The 23,462-nt window shown below is 47.5% G+C and overlaps 1 protein-coding gene across 1 annotated transcript; it reads left to right on the top strand.

Annotated features, from left to right (window-relative positions):
• Positions 1–83: 83 nt before the first annotated feature.
• On the top strand, positions 84–23,462 carry RNPEPL1 (arginyl aminopeptidase like 1). Its single transcript, XM_078389746.1, has 12 exons — positions 84–692; positions 1,388–1,524; positions 7,550–7,690; positions 9,183–9,334; positions 10,119–10,235; positions 10,905–11,140; positions 12,755–12,868; positions 15,275–15,387; positions 16,384–16,492; positions 18,112–18,339; positions 19,756–19,898; positions 20,704–23,462. Exons 1-12 carry the CDS (start codon positions 344–346, stop codon positions 20,983–20,985), a joined length of 2,121 nt encoding a protein of 706 aa, XP_078245872.1. The 5' UTR covers positions 84–343; the 3' UTR covers positions 20,986–23,462.

Below are 23,462 nucleotides of genomic sequence, written 5' to 3'. Positions count from 1 at the left end.
GCCCTGGCCCGCCGGCTGCTTCTCTCTAGCGCCCCCCAGAGGCCCGAGAACCGCAGGAACAGCCGCCCCGCCAGCCAAACAGCGTGCAAACAGGGCCGGGCCGGGCCGGGCCAGGCCGAGCCTCTTCCTGGCGTGGCGGCGGCGGCGGCGGCGGCGTGGCCTCCTCCGTGAACCCTCCGCCGCGGCGGGGCCTCGCCTTCGCCCGCCCATGGATTTCACCTAGCCTCCCTCCTGCTTCCTCCTCCTCCTCCTCCTCCTCGCCGTAGCCCCGAAGAGCTCCGCTCTCCGCTCCGTCCCTCCCCTTTCCCTTCCTTTCCGTCTCTCTCTCTTTCTCTCTCTTTCCATGGCGGGGCCCCCGGACGTGGCCTCGGCTTCCAGCTGGTGGCTCTTCCGCCTCCGCCACCTCCGCCTCGGGCTGGACTTGCGGCCCGAGGCCCGCGCCTTGGCCGGCTGCCTGGTGCTCGAGCTCAGCGCCCGGCCGGCGGCCGCCTCCTCCTCGTCGTCCCCTCGGGGCCAGGAAGGAGAGGAGGAAGAGGAAGAAGATGAGGAGGAGGGAGAGGAGGAGGATGATGAAGAAGAAGAGAAGCCCCCAGGCCGGGGCCGCTTTCCTTGCCGGGCCTTGGTGCTCGACACCCACCCGGCCCTGAGGGTGGCCTCGGTCGACTTCCGACCTTTCCCCGGCGGCGGCGGCGGCAGCACGGGCGGGGGGGAGACGCGGGGCTGCGGCTTCGTCTTCCCTCCCGCCCCGGCCTCCTCCTCCTCCTCTTCCTCTTGCTGCCCCGGGGGTGGCGGCGAGGCGAGGAGGAGCCCCCGCCGCCCGGGAGGCGCTGACCCGCCCGGGAGGGGCTCCGAGGCCGAGGCCTCCTCGCGAGGCGACTCGCCCCCCGCCCGCGGCCCTTCCCCTCACGGCCACCCCCCCTTCCCGGGCCGGGGGCCCCTCGCCCACCCCGCTCTCGGACCCCCACCCCCACTGCCCCCTCAGCACCCCTTGCGCCCTCTCGGCCTTGGGGTCCAGCGCCCTGGTGCCGCCCCCCGCCGCCCCCGCCCCCCTCAGAGCCCGAGCCGGACTTGGGGGGCCCCTGCCCGCTGGGGGGACCCCTGCCCGAGCCCCCTCCCCTCGCCTCAGGGGGCTTCCTCCACCACCACCGCCGCCGCCTCCGCCACGGGGGCTCTTCCCTCTTCCCCCAGGGGGACCCTGAGCACCCCTCTGGGGGTCAGGATGAGGCCCCCTCTCTCGACCCCCACCCGGGGCTGCTCCCGGCCCCGGCCAGCCCCCTTCACCCCTTACCCTGTCCAGCCTCGGACCTTTTCCCAGTGGGGCCAGAGCTGCCCCCTCCGCCCATCCCCACCTTTCCCGAACCGGCCCCCTCCTCCCCCTCCTCCCTGTCCCCTTGCCCCCTCTTCTTCAGGGTGGACCCCTTCACCGATTACGGCTCGGCCCTCACCATCACTTTGCCTTCTTCCTTGGAACCGCACCAGCCCTTCCAGGTCATCATCCGCTACACCACCATCGATGCGCCCGCGGTGAGTATGCCCTCTCGTTTCATCCATGCCTTCATCATGCATGGCATTTCCACCACTGAGGAGGGCTCAAGGCGGCTGATCCTCTCCAGTGTAGACAAATACAAACAAGTCCAACCTGGTCACGGCTGGGTGGAATCATAAAACTGAGTTTGAAAGCTGACTGTAAAAAAATTGGAACGCGTTGCAATCCAAAGGTTGAATTTGGAGGTGAGGGAAGGAGAAACCCGGGAGATGAAAGGTCATACAGGCTACGGAGGATCCACCTCTGAGAAAGGCCATACAGGCTACAGAAGATCCACCTCTGATGGCAATAATAGAAACCTTAGTTAAAGGATGGGCTCCCATTGCAATAACAGACCCCTGAGTCTAAGAAGATGCCAGCGTGGTTGAAGAAGATGCTTGAGGAAGCTCTAAACGGCAGACATGGTTCCTTCGGTCAATGGTAGGCTTGCCCATCTCAGGGGAACAAGGAACATGAGCTCTGAGATGAGAAATGCAAACTGACGACACCAGGGGTGCAAATTAAAAGTAAACATTGAGGAACCTATCACTAGAAATATTCAGATCAACCGTGAGTCTTCTTTGAATGTACTTCTTGGAACTGTGAAATGGGTAGTGAACTATAGGCTAAATGAGTCTTTGGAGAATTGCAAAAAAACATAGGCCATGACTGTCCATTTTCAGCTGGGAGTCTTATGAACCGGGGCAAAGGTTGCTGCCAAGAGATGAAGTTCAAGGATTTGTTCAGAACAGTTTGTTGGGGGCCAAGTGCCATCCGTTTGGCAGCTCTTGAAGAAATATGCAACTACTAATCAATAAAAGCAGGCGGCACCCCCTAAGATCTCAAGACAGGTAGCAGTGTTAGTCTTTCATAGTAAAAACAACATAGAGTATCGTTGGCCCTTGTCCATTAAAATCCCTTTTCCATTTCAAGAGCCCGTGTGAATAAAAGGCCTTTTTGTTTTTACATGCCTTCATATTTTAGTTCCCTCTTAATGGCTGTTGTGTAGTTTGCTTATTTTACCTTGAAATGGTTTTTTTCTGGGCACACCATGTTTTTCCCCAAACTGATGGGGGGGGGGAAAGCACTGGCATGGGGCCGTGCTCTGTGTTGGTCTCCCGTTGGTTGCCAACATCTGGTCATCTCCATCATGTGTTGAGTATAAATTTGCTGGATTTTAAGCCAGGTTCACCCGCGCAATTCTTACGTATAATGGTTGTTCTGGGAAAATATCATTTTTAATAATCTTCTTTCATCTTACGGCATGAAATGTCACTTTTTTTCCAGTTAGGCTCTCCAAAACAGCCTTGTGGTGTTTTGCCAATAATCTTTGTTCTGTACCTGCCTGTTCTCCCCAGTTTTCTTTGTTTTCAAGATGGCCTTTGGAATAAACAGAAGTGGTTCTTGTTCTGCTAAAGTAATAAATAGATTCCTTCTTGCTCAGTTCAGCATCTGGAGTGGTTAGCTCCGGATGGAGTATTAGATGAAAGTTATCCCATCCTTTAAAGCTTTTTCCAGAACCTGAGGAAGACAGAGTCTGCTGTTGCAATAAATCTCATCTCTTCCCTTCGGGCCATCGTTTGACTTAATAATAACTTATTTCCATCAGTGTGTGTAGTGTTTCATGGAGTGCAAGAAGACAGATTCCTTCCGTGAGGAGCTTATAGACTAAAGATTTCACCTGGATGAAAGAGGAAAGAATGGAAATGATGATAAAGAGAACTGCTGTTCAGATGTTATTCTCAGGGGTGTTGTGTGCATAGGGTTTCCTCATTCGCTTATCTTATATGGGATATTCTGCATGCACGTGCTCAGTTTTTAGAGGTCTCTGTACCGGTCTCACCCTTTCTGTGATGAGTTGGAGGATCTGAAGGGGGACTTCTAGTCATGCTCGAACTCAAGTCGTATTATGTGATGATCAGACACACATTGAGGCTTCTTCCAGATGCTCAAATGAATACTCAAAAATGACCTGTTTAGGCCCTTCTGCTATATGTGAGAAGGTGGAGGGGTTGAGTAAGGAACATTTATATGTACGAAGCTATATTTTGGGCCAACAACATTATATGCATCTATATCCCCAGGGGGTGTGACCTTGATGACATGGCATCCCCTGTGTGTCGTAAAGAATGCGATGCCACTGGTTGCCAGCATGTGTAAATATTGATCAGAAACTGGTGGTGTGCATTCCATAATAAGCTTATGACCGGCCACCACAAATCAATGTGGAGTGACTCTTATGACATGCAATGTCAGTGACTCTCTTATGCCCAAAGAAACATGTTGAACAGCAACAGTTAGAATCAAGAATACAACATGCCAAGTTGAGAGAGTTATAGTGATTTTTGTACAAAATGATTAGAATTATCTGAAGAGTATGAAACCAGATATCCACGGTGTAATGTGTATAGAGAAAAAGCTGGTGCATATACAGTACAGTGGGTAATTACAATTATAAGCACAGAACGTCTATATACAGCGAACCTTGTATTGCATTCCTGTCTTGATCAGGGGGTTGGACTCGATGGCTATTATAGGCCTCTTCCAACTCAAATCATTCTGTGATTCTTCTACAGACCCTCAATGGAACAGGACATGGATTGAAATCTGTGTTTCCCAACCTGGTGGGAGGATTGTGGGTCTCCTTATATGTGTTGTAGCCTTTGTTAAGAAATTTCTTCCTTGATCTTTCAGAGCCAGATATTAGTTAGGATTTGTATGAGAAACATACTTTATTGCTTGTTTTGAAGATGCAAGGGAACTTGCAAGCTATTTAAAGAGCAAATCATTACTCCCGGACATTTCCAGATGTGATGGATTACCTCTTTTCACTTCACAGTAATTTTGAAGGGGATCTGGCGTAAGCCAAATACATGCATGCATGGCTGCCTGCTTGCCTACCAGACAATTTTTCCGTATTTTTAGAAACATAAATAGATTTTCTTTCCCTTGATTCTCCCATCCTTGGTACTCTCTCAAGTGGTAGTGATTGTTTTTATTTTCTTGGAAAAAAAAGTCAGCCTTTTTAGATTCCAGCTAAGTTGGTGCGGAGCCCCTTGTTTGTGCTATTGCATGCTTTTCTTGACAACAGAACAAACCACACTTGTCCATCAGGTTATAAAAAGAGACAGTGGAATGCCCTTTTCTCTGTGAAGCCTCTTGGAAGGTTGCCCATGATCAGGGCAGCTGGAGACCTCTGTGCCATTTCGTTGGAGCTGTTGACACAAGGCTGGATCAATTTCCTTCTGTTTTTGTATGCTCCCTTCTGTTCTTCCAAATGAGCGGCATAATCCAGTTTGTGTCTGTTTCCCTTTTACTTGAGCCGTTTGCTTGGGAAGACTTAAACGGCCATGACTGAAGAGTCTAGCTATGTGGTAGCCTGGTTTGCAACTTTTGGGTCAGGAGAAAATAAACATTTTTAAACTACCTAGATTCCCATCAAGTGATAATGCCTTTTTGAATTATGCAGTCTGGCCTTGCCTGTCATTGGGGGTTTGGGATTTTCAAGCAGCAGCTAGGAAGGGAATCTAGTTGCTGATATCTTAACTGTCTAGTTGTTGCTAGTCTACAACTTGCTGTCTACAAGTTGCTGATACCGTAACTGTCCAGACAGAAAGTAGGCCAGAAGGGGGAAAAAGAGGTTTGGTCTAAGGCAGAGGCATCTCTATAGGAGAAGGCCGAGTGACATTTCATGGGCTGTGTTATTTTTTTCCCAACACAATGTGAGGGTTCGTTTGTAGGGGCTTCAGTCACACCAAATAAAGTATGAGACGGTTTGAACTCAACAACATTATCTTCTGGTTGTTGTGGGTTTTTCGGGCTTCTTGGCCGTGTTCTGAAAGTGGTTCTTCCTAACGTTTCGCCAGTCTCTGTATGTGAACTGTAACATTATCTTCGTTTATTAACGTTCCAACATTAACTGCAACGTCCCTTTGAACAGGATTTAACGTCTCTTGCTGTTGAAACCGTGACTGCAAGGATGTCCAAAGATTATTAACAAACGGGTTTAGTTTGTCGAACTCCCACGGTCCAGATAAGACTTTCTCTGTAACCAGGGGGTTGCCTTCATCTCCTTCCGCAGCTAGTAACGGTAGGGTCTACTCATCTCCGCTCCAACCCCAGAGCGGGGAATCCCCTCTCGGACTGGCCAATCACGGTCCAGGAAGACTCCCATCTTCTGGAGCTCGGAAAGATGCCATGTCTTCTTGGCCTTGATCTCCCGTGCCACCGCCTCACGTTCTTCCCGGAGACGGCGCCTCCACTCCTTTGCCTCCATCTCACCCCAGTAAGACGGACGTGGCTGTTGTCCTTGGCGTCTCTGCCTTTCAGCCTCCTCATGGGGAACCTTTACTTGTTCCCATTTCCCTGTCCAGGGATCCTGTACCCAAATCTTTTCCCAACCGCCCGGGATGTCGTCCCGCTTCTCCCTTATATCCCCTACTTCCACCTCCACCGACCTTTCCCCTTTCCCCGCCAAATCCTCACCAGTTTGCACCGCCACATTTAACCCTTTTATCCCCAATAGCAACTCCTGGGTATCCACCCCTTGATGTTTCTGTCCCTCTCTGTCTCTCAGCTCCTCCAGCTCTTTAGTGTCCACCTTCTTACTTTCCTTCCTAGGTGGAGAAGGCGGAGGGAGGTCTGAGTCTCTTTAGAGTGAGATGGGAGCGACGGCACTCCGACAAATGCTTCCTGGCCCTGGCCTGGGGCTTCACACACAAAGATTAATAAGAGTTTAAAATGTGAACTGTAACATAATTGTGCAAAAATTCACTTTACATCAAGTGCATATATTGCTGTGGCTGCTGAAAAGGCTTGGTTGATGGGAGCTAAGCCAGAGTAGCCTTGTAGCATCGTTGCAAATCCCACTGAACACAGAAGATAACTTTACTAAGTGCAGTTGTTAGCGTTGCAGGTAGTACGTGTAAGACCTAGGTAAGCTGCTGATCTATGGCCCCTTCTAAGTGAGGAGATACCTCCACTGGATTTCTGATTGGATTCTGCAGTTGGATTCCTCACCCTTTGATAGGGCAGCACAGATGACCAGATGTGGTTCCACACAGTGACCTCTTACGGCTACCATTTTGAAAACATGGCACAGCTTTTTCCTTCTTAATAGGTTTCCTCAGAAAAGGGGTGGGAGAGATGAAGGAAACAAATGTACATTTTAAAAATCAGAGAGGGATTTTTGGATGATTTTTTAAAAATGATTTTTAAAAAATTTAAATCGTGATTTAAATCAAGTTGGGGTGTTGTTGTTTTTTGAAAAATCATTGATTTTTATCCATCCTGTTGGGAAAATGCAGGAGGGCTCATAATAGAAGATGACTTTGTTTGGACCCTGTCTCCTCTCAACGAGTGAAGCAGGACAAATACGCGATAAAAGCCTCCACTGAAACATATGGGTTACCAGCTGAACTCTCTCTCACACACTATAGCAAAGACAAAAACAAAATCATGTGAGTCTCATTCAGTATAAGCAGTGTTCGCTGTGTAATGTACACAGCGGCCATAGTTGCCAAGTCCTGTTCCTCCCTCTGGGCTTTGCATTTTGATCATGTTGTGGTTGCACATTGTGGGGCGGGTTGCAGATCGGACCGCCACACCTCATCGCTGTCTCCACCCTCAAGGAAAATGAGAACTCTCTTCCCCCCCTTTCAGTTGCTGAGAAAGGACAGACAAGGATGGAACCAACATACTGACTGCTACACAGAAATATTCATAATCCTGAAAAAGTTCAGTGTCGCTGACAGGGGTATTCTGATGTGCAACGTCACAACAGAGGCACAGCTTGAGGGGGAAGATAAAACACGACACCCTGCTTTCAGGAACACAAAACAGATGCTCTGCGCCCGTAGAGGAAAGCAAAACGGGGCAAAGAAGGCCAGAAGGGCGGATTCCCTGAATGCTTGTTTTAATTCATGTTGTCCCTTTTACACACACATGGAATCTTCTTCAGTACTGACGTTGTGTTTACTTCCGCCAGGTTTTTCTTCATGCATTCCTTCTTTGTTGTCCCATCAGATCTGGTGGTTAGATCCGGAGCTGACCTACGGTCACGCCAAACCGTTTATCTTCACTCAAGGCCACTCAATATGCAATCGATCTTTCTTTCCCTGTTTTGATACGCCTGCAGTGAAGTGTACCTACTCTGCCACAGTCAAGGTATCATTGATTAATTGATATTAAGTGCTTATTAATGGTTTTTCTGCCTATTCTAGAAAGCCCAGCAATGAGAGGTTAAGTCTTCAGAACTTTCATTGAAAATTTAGGAAGAAGGGACTTGATAAACTCCCAAGAGAAACTGATTCCAGAGGCCATGTAACTTAAAAGCCTCTCTCGTTTGTATTCACGAACTTAGAGCCTGTCCACACTAGTGTAGAGTTATGGCAGATGGTTCCCTGATAGCACTGTTTAGCACAGAAGAAAAGACGTTGTCTGCTTATGGTTCTACACAGAACAATCCATCCTTCCCCTTTAAGAGCTGCCTTGCCCCGAATTGGCACAAGACTAGGACAGGCAATCTTTTGGGGATAATTTCTTGAGATGCAAAATAGCTCTTTTTCTTCTGCCTTCCCAGGGGATGGGTACCTGAGTTAAAATAGATTGCACTAAAGATAAGGACCCTTTACGCATGGCTAGATCATGCCAAATGTCATGATGTGGACAGGCCCTTAAGTTACCTTTGCTTGGAGGCAAGCAAAATGATCTCCACTGATGCCTGGAGAATGTAGGTAGAACTAGCGTTGGAGGAGCTACCTGGATGTCTGTGGGAAGCTTGCATGCGAGCATGTGATGGAATCCCTCCACTCATATTCCCCAGCAATGATTATAGGGGTGCACACATGAATTTGTCCATTTGAAATCCGCCTAGGTTAGTGGCCTCGTGTTCTGCAGAAGCAAATTCTGTTGTTCATCAATTTCATATCTGAAGGAGCGTTACGTTTTTACTGTTCTGAATCACCCACCAGTTAGCTTTATTAGATGCTACAGATTTTATAGAGTCCATAGAATAATGGAGTTGGAAGAGGCCGACAAGGCCATCACGTCCAACCCCCTGCTCAAGGCAGGAGTCCAAATCAAAAGCAAATCGGACAGAGGGTGGTCCAATTTTCTCTTGAATGCCTCCAGCATTGGAACGATCACTCTCTCCTGAGGTCATGGGTTCCATTGTTGTTCTGCTCTAACAGTTAGGAAGTTTTTCCTGATATTCAGCCAAAATCTGGCTTCCTGTAGCATGAATCCATTATTACGTGTCTGAGAAAAGGAAGAAAAAACGTCTTCCTATCCCATTTTTTCGATACCACTTAGGATTTACAGCTATATCCTAACCCCATTTTACCTGCCTTCTTTTTTTTGCTGAGCCAGTGGCTTCAGAGGTTGTAACCTTGCCCAGAGTGGAATTGTTTGAACTACTGTATCTGAATAGTTTAGTTGCCCTTTTCTATTCCTGTTCTAATTCTTCCTAGCAAGGCATGGTACATGTAAGTATAGTATGCTGTGTACAATGCATGTGTGTTTGAGCAGAATTAGAATTCGGACTATATGAGCGCAGAGTACTATCATTATTATTATTGTTGAAAATACAGATGAGATGTTTGTTTATCAGGTTGTGGTCTCCTCTGTCTCTTGACTGCTTTTTGTTTTGGATCTGCAGGCTCCTGCAGGCATGCAGGTATTGATGAGTGCTACTCAGAGTACCTACGAGGAACAAGAGGGTGTCTACCAGTTCTACATGGAATACCCAATCCCTGCCTATCTGGTAGCCCTTGTGGCCGGGGACCTTGTAGCTGCCGACGTGGGTCCTAGGTGAGCTGCGTTTGCCTGATATTATTTGCATTTGTGTGATGAGATGTATTGGGTTGGGTGGAGAAGATGGGTCATTACAGCTGTAGATCTGGCCACTACACGGGTTGTACTGCAAGAAACCTCTCCCTGTACTGTTCTGTTCTGTACAACGTGCGCCCCATTATCAGAAGCTTCACTTCAAGCTTCAAATGAAACATACATCTGTATGCAGACATTCAGAATTTCACAGTAGGAACCCAAACACAATAGCAGGAGTAAAAAAGAGGGAGGGAGAGGAAGACCAAATAGGAGGTGGACAGACCCACAAAAGGAAGCAACAGGCTTGTGTTCGCAAGATCTAAGCAGGGCTGTTGAGGACAGGGCATTTTGGAGGTTGCTCATTCATGGGATCACCGTAAATCAGGAGCAACATGATGGCACCTAACAATAACAACAATGTTGAACTTTGAAAGGTAGTCCTCCAGAAGAGGGGCAGGATCTGTTCTGAATCCTCTTAGAGTGCAGGACATGTCATAATAGGCTCAAGTTACAGGAACCCAGATTGAGGTTGAATATCAGGAAAAACTCCTTAATGGTTAGAGCAGTACAACAATAGAACCAATGACTTCGGGAGATGAGCGTTCGGGAGAAAAATTGGACTACCCTCTGTCTAATCTGCTTTGATTTGGATTCCTGTACTGAGCCGGGGGTTGTATTCAGTGCCCTTAGAGGCCCCTTCCAACTCTGTGATTCTATGAACCCTAAAACACAGAATGAAGATGTATCTCTGCTTTCTTTACAACAGGAGCAAAGTCTGGACAGAGCCATGCCTGCTATCAACAGCGATCAGCAAACTCTCGGGTAGGGTTGAGCGTTGGCTCAGTGCTGCAGAGGACCTGTATGGACCCTACATGTGGGGCAGGTGAGCTTGGACTCATTTGCGTGTGTTGCTATCAATGGTATCACCAGATGTCCTCCTTGCCACACGTGCATGACTTTACACATGTAAACCTGTGCCTCGTATCCAAAAATTATTTGTGCACAGACATGAGACGCAAACATGCATCAGAAATGTGGGGAAATCAGCAAGAGTTTTATTGAGTCATTGAAATACAATCATTAGATTCGTGTACCAGCTGTCTAGAAGGGTTTTCTGCTAGCAGTAACAGAGATGGAGAAGAATGGAACCGTTGGCTTTGAATTTTTCCCAAAATGAAGGTGGACAATGCTGTTGAAATGATCAATCCAAGGTTGGGAGCATGTACATGGGACATATTTCATTGCATTTTAAAGGCACAGGATTGGCCATGCAAGGGATATTTACTCCTCATCCCAAAAAATGCCATGTGCTTTGAGAATTGTAACTCTACGATCTTTTCTAGACCTCTCAAACTAGTGGATCCTGATCTTGGGTCCCCAGATGTTCTGGGACTACAACTCCCAGAAGCCTTTTCACTATGAACTGTGCTGCCCAGGTTTTCTGGGAGTTGGAGTCCGGGAACATCCAGGGACCCAAGGTTGGGAACAGCTGGCTTAAACAATCACTCTGAAGTCTTGAAAATGATGCCGCTTCTCCTTTCCTCTCTTCCAGGTACGACCTCGTGTTCCTTCCTCCTTCCTTCCCCATCGTTGCCATGGAGAATCCTTGCCTGACTTTCATCATCTCGTCCATCCTGGAGAGTGACGAGTTCCTCATTATCGATGTCATCCATGAGGTGGCTCACAGCTGGTTTGGCAACGCAGTCACCAATGCCACGTGGGAAGAGATGTGGCTGAGCGAAGGGCTGGCCACGTATGCTCAACGCCGGATCACCACAGAGACTTACGGTAAACGGCGTGCCGCCGGTTCAGGTGGGCGGTGTTCCCAGGGCGTTGAATCCTTGGAGGCATGGCCCAGCAGATGGGGGGAACCCATGTACTGAGTTCATGGAGACAGCCTGTTTTACCAGTAGACATGGAGTATAACTCCAGGTTATACATGGAGCAATTAATGGGAATTCTGGACCACTATGTAGCTGCAGTTCTTACTAATATAATTTGAAAATCCAAATGTTGATAACATTCATCAGAGGTGCGACTGGCCCCATTCCTCTTTGGTTTTAGGAGGCAACTTAAGACTTGGCTCTTTTTATAAGGATCTTTTCATAGCCTTGCCCCAGATTAAGTAATTTTAAATTAATTTTGATTAATTTCTGTTTTTTGTTCTCTGACAAGTTCCATTGTGAACTCGTGTACTTCTCTCTGCTGGCCACCCATTGTTTGTTTTTTGTAATCTTACTGTGCTTTATATTGTACTGTCAGAGATCATATTTACCATGATCCCTTTTTTGATTCCCCCCCCTGCATTTTCAGAAATTCTGTTGTTGTTTCTGTTGCTGTTATTATGTTGTTTTGATGTTGCTCTGTTAGCTGTGCAGAGTAGTGGCTCTGCTGCTAGTTGGGTGGGATAGAAATGTCAATCAATCAATCAATCTTCAACCGGCCAACCAAAAAAGGCACAAAAATCTGTGTAGGTTGTTGCCAAAAAAGCAGTCAGGGAGGAAACTTCAGAGAGAGAAACGTGATCTTAAAAGCCATGTGGCCTGCATATGCTTTAAGATGTAGTGGAGAGGAAGCATCTGCAAACTCACCGGATGATGTAATGGTACTTGGCGTCACCACAAAATCCAGGTGGTTGTGGCTTACCTGGTGAAGAGATATTTTTTGTTGGCTTAATAAAAGTCATGCCACTGTATGAGTTTTGGAATTTTTCTTACAGCCAACTTGGTGACCCTGCCTTTAGTATTTACCGTATTTTTCTGTGTATAAAATGACACTTTCCCCTAAAATAATCAAAGCAAAAATTGAGGGTTGTTTTATACTTGGAAGTAGGAGGGGGAGAGGTATCAAAGCCCTTTGATCCCTGCTTTCCCCCTCCATGTTTTGCAAAGAAAATGGAGGGGGAAAGCTGGGGAGGGTGGCAGGATCAGGAAGCAGGGCAAAGGAAAGAGGATAATGGAGAAACTTAGTGTGAAGGGAGTGGGGCAAGGAGAGAATCACAGAATCATGAAGTTGGAAGGGGCTTCTAAAGGCCATCGAGTCCACCCCCACTGCTCAAGCCAGGAATCCAAATCAAAGCAGATCAGACAAGGTCTGTTGTCTGTTTCTCTTTTTTTTTTTCATGAATGCCTCCAGTATTGGACCCCCCCCTCGTCACCTCTTGAGCTAATAGAAGAAGTGAGCAAAGAGGTGCAGACCGCCAGCACGGCAGAGACCCACAGAAGTTGATGTTCACACTCAGCTTTGGGTGTTTTTACATTTTTATGCATGCAAACCAACCAGAGTAGTGGCATGCCATGATGACGGGTGGGATAAAAAGTCAAATAAATAAATACAATAAATAAGTCGACCCAATATTTTTCAGGCCTCAGGTCTCTCAATAGGTGCATCTTTTTGGGACAGGTGCAGCCTTTACATGTCTGGAGACTGCCTTCCGTCTGGATGCCCTTCACAGACAGATGAAGCTCCTTGGGGAGGACAACCCCGTCAGCAAGCTTCAGGTTAAGTTGGAACCAGGTATGTCTGAAGCGGGAGAGAAACCGGTGGGGCCTTCTGGGTTTTTATAAAACTGGAAATTTGCTGCTCAATTGAAATCTTCTGAGATTCTTTTTATCATTTCTCTAATCCCTCTCCTTTCCCCTAAAATAACGGACAGATGTTAGGGACCGTTTCCGCCATATAAACTGAAGGGGGACCCATCACATGACAGGCCCACCAGCTTACTTTGGGTCGCGGACAAGTTGTATGCTAGTAATTTAAATCGAAGACTCTCCTCTTGGGTCGATGATAAAAATATTTTAGGAAATGAACAGGCAGGCTTTAGAAAGGGCAGATCAATAATAGATCACTGTACAGTATTGCCGTAAACCATTTTGCTGAGAAATACATGACCTCTTATGGCAGTGGTCTGTCCAATGCTTTTATAGACCTAAAATCTGCCTTTGACTCTATATGAAGATACAAACGATGGTTGAAGTTGCCCCCATGCTTCTATAGATAAGGGACTCCTCTCTCTCTCTCTCTCTTTTCGAATGCCCCTATCGGGGCACCGGGCTTCATGTAAGATGTGGAATAGAAGGAAATCTGAGAAAATCTATCCCTGCCACAAGGTGGTTCAGCCAGGGCTGTAGATTAGCCCCCGTGTTATTCAGTCTCTACTTAAATGATCTGATAGAGTTGTTGCCTGGCACTAGATTTCCATCAATCTAGTTTGGTGGTGATCAAATATCCCTTACTGTTGCATGTGGAGGATGCTGCTTGGCTGTCCTGCTGGAACATCTGTAGGATATTTACACCTTCTACTGAAAGATGTCTCTTTTTCATTCTTGGTTTTAAAACGTTTCCTATTAAAATGCATTTTTAGGTCTGTCTGTGGATTTTCTTCACACCCCTGAGCTAAAGGCAGCTAAGTCTTATGTTAGAAAACGTGATTAGGGATAATGACTTCCAATATTCTATCTGACCGTTCAGCCTGGAGGCAGGCAGTGCTTCACGGCCTCTCCCAATTTGAAGAGACCCTTGTCCAGCAAAGAGGAAGTCATAAAAGCAGCAAAACCAGGGAGCTGGACAGGGGACAGATTCGATTTGTCTTCAGTGTGGAAGAGATTGCCACTCTCGAATTGGCCTCTTCAGCCACACTTAGACACTGTTCCAAGTCCTCCATACAGAGCATGACACCATACTCTTTTGAGACTGAAGGATGCCTAACTAACTAATTCCATATTAAATGCCCACAAAACCTTCTCATCTCTTTATTTTGGTCTGAACTTTGTATTCTTTCAAAGCGTCAAGTATTTGTAAAATTTGACACACACACACACCCAAAATACTGGCAAGTCAGGAGCCCTTCCATCTGCAATTTTAGATGGGCACTATTGTGGTGTGCTGTATGAAAATTGATTGTGGCACACCATAATGAATACCAAAGAAGTATCACTTGCCTTTTTTTGCAGCCGCATGACACTGTTCAGCTTGTGATCTGCAACAATTCCAAGATCCTTCTCACGTCCTGTATTACAGAGCCAAGAATCCTCCCTCTTTTAATGATGGATTTTTTTCTTTTTAATTATGAATTTTTTCCTTTTGTAGAACTTTGCACTTATCCGTGTAAAATTTCATTCTGTTGTTTTCAGCCCAGGGCTCGATCCACAACTTTTTGAACGTTGTTTCTGCCTTCCAAGGTATTAGCTCTTCCTCCCAGTTTTTTTTAATGTGGTGGCGCTGCGGATTAAACCGCAGAAGCCTCTGTGCTGCAAGGTCAGGCGACCGAGCAGTCATAAGATTGAATCCACGCAATGGAGTGAGCTTTTGTCACTTGTCCCAGCTCCTGCCAACCTAGCCATTTGAAAGCGTGTAAATGCGAGTAGATAAATAGGTCCCACCACTGTGGGAAGGTAACAGCGTTCTGTGTCTAGTAATGCTGACCACGTGACCACGGAAACTGTCTACGGACAAATGCTGGCTCTATGGCTTGGAGACAGGGATGAGCATTGCGCCCTAGAGTCAGACACGACTGAACTAAATGTCAAGGAGAACCTTTGCCTTTTACCCAATTTTTTTTGATCCACAACTTTCATAAGCATTCCCTGTACCCCTTCATCCAAGTCATTAATAAAAACCATGTTTAACAATATGGAAGTGTACTCGCTCAAGATCTCACCCTTTCCTCCTTCCTCTTCCCCATCCTCTGTGTTAGTTTATGAAGTTTGACCGGGGGGGAGGGGAACCTCCTGTTTTAATCACTTGTTTGCTTGCTTGCTTATGGTTATTATGCTTTATACTGTAATAAGTACACTTGGTGTGTTGTAGAATTACTATTTTTTTAATGGGTTGAAAGAAATGGTTGTTGACCAAAGAAAGGTTTGCCGGTCACTTGGCCTACGGTCTTTAAAAAGAAAAAAAAAATTGTTCTCCTCTTTACAGGTGTGAATCCTAGCAATCTGATGAACCTCTTCACGTATGAAAAAGGTTACTGCTTTGTTTACTACCTGTCTCAGCTCTGTGGAGATCCAACACGCTTTGATGCCTTCCTTCGAGTTAGTAACTTCTGTTTCGGGGTGGGTTGTATCCACACCTGTGTGTGATGTGTTTGTATGTGAGAGGTGGTGTCTTTGTACCTTTCAGTGGAGGTCCGTGGGGCAAAGAGTACGCAGCAGTGGATAAGAAGGGACGAAGGAGGGAGAGTCAGGCCTCAGGCTGTTACTGTGAATGAACAGGAGCATGTGACCATTGGTTTTCAGGACATGGTTAGCTGAAAAATATCACTAAAAAGGAACGATCCTTCTAATTTCCCACCAGCACTGAGTGGAAAACCTGCCCCATGTGCACAAAATTTCAGCTGCAGTGAAAACCAAATGAACGGCAACACTTAACTGCGGGTGCACTGCACCCGTAGAGCGCTGCCGCCCAGCTTAGAGGGAACATGGCTAAAAAGTATTTATATGTTACTCTGGTGCCCCGTTTGAAACGACTCAAAATAGTTTATGAAGGAGCGGGAAGAGATGTCCCAGGCCAGTGGCAGAGATGGCTGACTGAATGCCAAGCAAATCAGTTTTGATTTCCTCAGCCGTGGCTTCTAGCTCCTGCAGGTTTAGTCTGAATGGTGTGTTCTGCGTTGCCTAGAAATTTCATCCGTAGCCCATGGGAATAGTGGTACCGCCTGCCATCACCACTGCAAGCTTCTGGGGGCATCCCGTGTTTTATTTCAGTGTTTCCCTTGGCCGCCTTCAAGGCTTCAGCGTGGATTAATTTAAAGGAAGATCTTGTGACAGGGGATTGATCTCCAGAGGAAAGGACATGTAGTGGACATGTGTGTCATCAGCAGCCTTCTTTTACAGAAGCTACTCTTTTCTGCCTTCTCTCGGAGAAGCTGTGCTCTCTTCAGGTTTTCTTCTAGCACGTCCGAGCCCTCCGACATGGCATCGCCTGTCTGTGCCCCGGTAACAGCTTTCCCTTCTCCGCGGGGACACTCCTCAGCCTTTTCCTTGAACCTGACTGTCTCCTTAACCCGTTCCCCCCTGCCTCCCTTGCAGGCCTACATCGAGAAGTACAAGTTCACGAGCGTTGTGGCCCAAGACCTCTTGGATTCCTTCCTGGCTTTCTTCCCAGAACTGAAAGAACAGTGCATTGATAGCAAAACAGGTAGGAAAGAGCCAGCAAACAGAGCTGTAATGCTTGGAAAAGGAATATTTCAAGGGAACTAAATTGGAAGGGGGAGGGGAAGACACAAGCTCAGAAGAAAAGACAGAGGAAGGCTTCGGCACAAGGAGAGGAACCGACAGAGCAGCTCTAGCAGGGCCTAATAATAGTCTTCACAGAAAGGTGAAAGGAAGGAAAGCAGGCCACAAACCACTATCTTCAGTGTCTACACATGGATGCCAGGAGCATCCATCAGATCTGTTTGGATTTGGATTCTTGCCTTGAGCAGGGGGTTGGACTCAATGGCCTTAGAGGCCCCCCTTCCCAACTCTGTTATCCACGTAGGAAGAGAATATGTGTCATCCTGGCCGAGTAGAGTGGAGTGAAGGGTTCCTCTCCCCCTAGTTTTTGTGGACTTGATGGTCACATGCGATCTGTAGCCTTAACTCAAAGTATAGGAAGGAAAAAGGAGTGAAAGAACAGCTCTCTGTCCTTCTATGTAGGCACGTGTGTGTTTGTGTGTGTGTGTGTGTGTGTGTGTGTGTGTGTGTGTGTGTGTGTGTGTGTGTGTGTGTGTGTGTGTGTGAGAGAGAGAGAGAGAGAGAGAGAAGGAGGGAGGGAGGGAGGGAGGGAGAGAGAAAGATTTAGCTTCTCTGTGCACTACAAAATCTTCAGGCACTCTAAGGCACTGGTTCTTAACCTTAGGTTACTCAGGAGTTTTGGACTGCAACTCCCAGAAGCCTTCACCACCAACTGTGCTGAATGGGGTTTCTGGGAGTTGCAGTTCAGAAACATCCGAGTAACAAAGGTTAAGAACCACTGCTCTAAGGGACTGGGGTGTGCATAGTTACTGGCACAGAAGATGTAGGAGCAGAAGCTGTGGTCAGAGAGACATGATGTAGTAGTAATGGAATATTTCTGTTTTATATAATTGTGATGCTGCATGTCACGGTCCTTGTGAGCCATGGAGATGGGCAATCCATATTCTACTGAAGGGAATGATTCTGTTGTTACTTTCACCTTGACTGGAAGGCTCACGGTTGAAGTTTAACGCAATATGAACTTATACATCGTTAAAACTCCTCAAAATAGTCAGTAATCAAAAAGAAGGCACTCCAAGACTCATCCAGGCCAGCCATTCCCAATGGCAGCCGGATGGGCCCCCGGGGTGGGGGGGCTGGTCTATTTGAAGGGGGGCCACAAACTGGAAACAGTCCGTCACACACCACCTTGTAAAGTTCATTATACAACTTACACAGTCCAGATCCAGCCTATATTTCTTTTATATTATGTCTATAACGGCAGCCCCCCCCCCCCCCCCGCAAAGGTTGATTATCTTGTCTAGATCTAGTCCAGTCCCCGGCAGAGAAGGATTCTTTGAAAGGAGAATCCACCTCCTTTCATATATGCAAGATCTGTGCTTTGCATGTGGTGGAATGTCTGCTTTTTATGCAGAAGGCAGTGGCTCCAGAGATTGGTTCCTCCAGTGAAATCAAGCTCAGGCAGAATTGCTGTCATTGGGCCAACGGTCTGACTTGCTTAGAACACATCTGCTGATATATGTACAGGTAGACCCAGCACAGCAGTTCCTTCTCTGAGCCTTGGTGGTGTCTCCTTTGCAGGGCTGGAGTTTGAACGCTGGCTGAATGCTACGGGGCCTCCTTTAATTGAGCCAGACTTATCTCAGGGATCCAGTCTGACCCACCCGGTGGAGACGCTCTTCCATCTCTGGACCACAGAGCCTCTGGATGCTGTGGCTGCCGCCAACAGCGTCAACATCGCCGAGTGGCAAACCTTCCAGACGGTGCTTTTCCTGGACAGGCTCCTGGATGGCTCGCCGCTGCCTCACGGTGAGTTTTGCTGAGTTGCCAGGGCTGGTTCCCGCTTCATGCATTCAGGCCAGTGGTTCCCACCCTTGGGGTCCCCAGATGTTCCTGGACTACAATTCCCAGAAATCCTGGTCCGCACAGCCAGTGGTGAAGGTTTCTGGACAACGTTCCCTCTAATTTTCTGCCAGCGTGTGCGGGGTTCCAACCGTGACTGGAACTAAATGGGCAGCAACACGAGTTGCGGGTGTGCAGCACCAATGCATCACTGCGCGGCTGTGCACCCATGCAGCTTAGAAGAAATGTTGCTTCTGGGAGTTGTAGTCCAAGAGCACCTTAAAGTTGGGATCCACTGGTCTAGACAACGCAGATGGTACAAATAATAATTGGCCAGGCGAGTGGGGAAGGGTCCCCAAAGTGTAAGACTGGATGAGGGGGTTCTTCAGAGTTATCAGGAATGAAGTCCAGTAAAAGGGTAAATATTGCTCTGTAGCAGAGCACCGCAAATATCTTCCCCTTCCCAGTGAGAGGAGGGATTTAGAGACGCTGGCCTAGACTCACCATGACACAAATTCCCGCATTCCAGCGAATTTACATTTCCTAGTTGTAAATTTTGAAGACCAGACCCTGCACATGGGAGGCTGTTGCACAGTAGATTTCTCTGCCTCCTGTTGCTTGAAAGGTGTTCACCCGTAGAGCCCATGCATTCTCTATGCCATGGCTCTGAGCCTCTAAGAGCATTTGTTTCTAAATTACGTGGCTAGAAGGAGAAAGGAATTGTGCAAAGAGTTATTGGAAATGTTTCCCACAAGCATTTTTCATGGGAACTTCTTTTCATAATGGGGTTTTTCTTCTTCGCAAAAATTCTTTGTAAGATCCCATATTGCACGCACTTATTTCACACGGGTGCTTCTGATGTCAGAGAGGGGGAGTGTTTCTCGAATCGAGATTGCTTGAGGGTCTGACTATTACTTGAAATATGGTCTTCCTTTCAACAGAGAACTGATCAGAAAGCAAACTGAAAATAAATAAAGCCCATGTGAAATAGAAAGAGAAGAAAATTAAAGGATCAAACTAGATTAAACCTATTGGTGGTAAAGCTCCACTAATCCCGAAATGCACCACAAAATAAAAGTAGAGGACGCACATGTACCATTATTTTTTGCTTCTAAATGGATTGATGGATGGATGAATAAATAAATAAGTAGATAGCATGTATTGCAAAGAATATATCCAGCCTCAAACCCAGGAATATTTTGGGTGTTTTAATCTGCTTGGGCAGCTGTACTGGGAAGGGGCCATTTTTGCGAATTTACTCTTCAAAATGTTGTGCAGGATTTCTAGGTTGGAACAGTTTCTTCCCTCCTGGGTATGTTCCTTCTGTCTTTTGTACAAAACCTCCTGGTTCCAATACGGAATCTTTTGATATATGGTTTTCAGAGGTCATATCCAAGCTCTCCGAATGCTACTCGGCCCAGCTGGATGGCATGAACGCAGAAATCCGAATCCGCTGGCTGCAGATCATTGTTCGCAATGACTACTACCCTGACCTTCACAAAGTCCGGAGCTTCTTGGAAAACCAGGTACGGTCATTGTTTGGGTTCCCCTTGTGCCACTTAAGGCCTGAGATACGGGCCTAAATCCCGTCCCCAATTCTTGCTAAAATTGCCCAGTTCAATCAGTGGCTGAATAGTGAATCAGCAGGAGGCCTGTCCCACTGAGTCAACCAATGGCTTTAGTGTCGTTGGGACTGTCCGTTGCATGCAAGTCTTGAGCAGGAAACAGGTGGCGCCCGGTAGACGGAAGGGCATTGCCCGTTGACTGTGCTAGGTGGACAGTAGAGTTGACTGTTCAGCATGAGGGCTAATATGGCTTCATTCTAGCTCCTACAAGACATGCCTAGAAGGATTCACAGTGTGTTGTCAAACATGGTAGCGCATGAACAGCAGTCCTGTGTCATCGTAGAGGTGGATTCTCCTTTACGGAGCTTTTCAAACAAGGTCTGGGTGGGTTTAGAGCTCTGTAGTTCTGTGAATGCAACTTTGAGGGTGTGCCCGGAATAGGCAGGGCAGAAACAATGCAACCGTGTTGTTAATCATTCTTTTAAACCTGAGCATTGTGTTCATTCTCCTGGTTAATACATATGCAATTACGTTTGCATTTTGAAGTGCTTCTGCTGTAATCCTCAAAACACAGGGGATTGCGCTGTCATTATGACCTGCCTTGTAAGCCTTGCCATGTAAGGGATGTCAGCTGATGAGCAGACAGACGGAGGTCTTAAAGGTCAGAGAGAGAATAGCTCGCCCAAGGCCATCTGCTGAATTCTTAGCCACAGTGCTGCGTCATCTTTCCTTGCAAGATGCTGATCTCGTTCTCTTGGCCTCCTAGATGTCTCGGATGTACACGATTCCCCTGTACGAGGACCTCTGCACTGGACACTTGAAGTCCTTCGCCTTAGAAGTTTTCTACCAGACCCAAAACCAGCTGCACCCCAACTTAAGGAAGACGATCCAGCAGATCTTGACGCAGGGCTTGAACCCTCTGGTGGCTGCCGAGGCGACGGCTGTTGCGGCCGCAGCGACGCAGAGCCCGCCTGCTGGGCTCAAGGACAAAACTCCGGAAGCTGCCCATGGTGCCATTTCTCTCAGGGACGTAAACGTTTCTGCTTAGGTGTGCCAGCTTGTGCCTAGCATTTGAAGCTGTGGGGCGGCGGCAGGGGGGGGGGCAAGCAAGAAGGAGGCAATGTGAAGGAAGTAATGGCGTCTCGCCCCTTGTGCTATCGCTGCCCCTGCTGGGGGACCGGATTCATGACTCCCTCTTCCTTCCCTTATCCCGACCCCCCCTCCCCCCCACACACCCATATGTGCCTTCACGTGCCTGACACACTGGCACAACCAGGTATCAGGGATATATTTCCTTATGGCTACAAGGTGGAACCATTACGGGATGGGGGCTCTTTTTTTTTTGAAATTGATGCATCGTGAGTGTATATTCCAGGGTCACTTTTTTCTCCCCCCCCCCCCCCGCCGTTTCAGGGACTTGATTAATAGCTCAGCCTCCAGACACTGAAAGAGGCAGTGTGCGCCATTGAGGAAGCAATGAGAAGGGGGTGGGGAAATGATCAGGATCGAGGTGTGGGATGTGGTGATTTGAAAGCAGGGACGATGCTTTTGCAAAGAACCACCGTGTTTATAAAATTAAAAGGAAGGGGCATGTGGTTTTTTTTTGTCCATTTGTCCTTTTTACTGTGTGATTCAGGAAGCAGAGAATCTTGCTCAGCGAAAAACCTGTTGCGAAGCAGAGCCTTAAAGGTGCCGTCAAAGGTCTCAAGTGTTTGCAGACCTGGCCATGATTTAGCACCCTCCTGTCACCCAGTTCACTTTGATATCCAGACCCTGTTAAACTGCAGCCTGGCCAGAGGCCAGTGGTCTTCACCTCTGCTGCAGATCCAAGTCTTGGCCTCTCTGAGTGCCTGACTCTGAGTCCTGAAAGCCAGTGGGGCAAATGCCTCTTGCACATCAATACATGGGGGGGCATCTGCAGCGTGGACGGAGTCCACCAGTGCATTTCCAAGTTGGCCAACCTCTCATTTTAAAGGAGGCCGGCGGAAGAGAAGGTCCTGGTGGGTTCCGGCTCATGCCCCCAGGAACACGAGAGCGAACAAATGGGCTAAATGTCCGAATTAATTTATTTCCTTTGTGCTCCTTTCGGCTTGCAGTTTGACAAGGTCTTTAAGACAGTCTCTTGATCAGAAAGCCTGCCTTTTCCAGGGCTACCTTCAGTATCCTGTTGCCAGCCAACAAGAATCATGCTCTAGGGGGTGGAGAGAGGAGAGCGTGCAGTGCGTTCCCGAAACAACCCAGCCCTGTTGAATGGATCTTTATTAGATACAGGCAGAGGGAGGTCCTCTGTGTGGCACTGTTGCACCTTTCAAGGGATGGCCTAAAGGTGAGCGTGATGCATCTTTTTCCTGCTCTGGGAGGGGCTGAGTTTTTAATCCCTCCTTGAGGGCCGTCTGCAAGAAACAAGAGAGCTTGATCATTGAACAAGAGAGGAGTATAAGACAGCTCCCAGAGAAAAGAACATGTTGGAAATCGTGACATCTTTGGGGCCATAGGGGCTGGATAGGAACATGTGCGTCTGCCGTTTTGAAAGACCGTTATCCCTGGGGCCTCCTTTACATTTTGGGGGTAGGTGGCACACAAATCTTTTCAGCAGTAACTTTGTAGAGCACTAGTTCCCAACTATGGGTTCCCAGATGTTCTTGGACTGAAACTGAGATGCTGTCACCACTAGCTGTGCACAGGGCTAGGAGTTCTGGAGGTTGTCATCTAAGAACATCTGGGGACCCAAGATGTTGGGAACCAGTGCTGTAAAATGTAGAGGAGATCTCTTGGTTTCCTGCACTTAGGACTGTGCGGAGGATTGGCACCACACTTCACACCTGCATGACTCCAGTTTCATATGTTTCATCCAGCTGCTGCCAAAGCAGGAAGATGCCGTTGTGGAATTTGCCCTGACTTGTAATCTCAGGTCTAAGACTATTAACCTTCCTTGGGAATCAGTAACTCCTGGCAGCTGCACCACGTTCGGGACAAGGCAAGGAGGAAAGGATTTGGACGGAAGCCCCCGTGCAAAAAACAGTTTACAGCTGTGGGTGGAGAGGAGGTCCCTGCTGTCATCTTCAATGTTTCCCTTTCTTCTGATCTCAACATTTTTTGACTATTTTTGTTCCACGTTAGTCTGCTTCAGATGAAATGGGAAAGCTGCAGTAAACATGGGCCTCAGAGAGATGTCTCATTGACATTGAAATATTTAAGAATTTCGGCAAGTTCTGCTCTTCCACAAATGAGAACTTAGTTAAGTGAGGAATAGGATGTATCCCCCCACTGCAATCCAGCAAGTATGTCTTGCTGTTTATTTTGCATGCAGCACCTTTTGACACCACTTCCTGTCTGGCAGAGGACCCCCCTCTCCCCAAACCACTAGCCTGATCTTCCTGCCACCACAGGCCTCTATTTTAATTGCATTTTATTTTTATTTTTTTCTGGGAGAATGTATGGGGATTCCTTTTAAATGTTATATTGATGCCTTACAATAACATCACTGATAAATGTTGAATTAAACTATCGGACTTGTGACTTTCA

The sequence above is a fragment of the Pogona vitticeps genome, chromosome 3, assembly GCF_051106095.1.
Source record: "Pogona vitticeps strain Pit_001003342236 chromosome 3, PviZW2.1, whole genome shotgun sequence".
Taxonomy (NCBI): domain Eukaryota; kingdom Metazoa; phylum Chordata; class Lepidosauria; order Squamata; family Agamidae; genus Pogona; species Pogona vitticeps.
The sequence above is the reverse complement of the archived record's forward strand: the minus strand, read 5'-3'. Positions and strand labels throughout refer to the sequence as shown.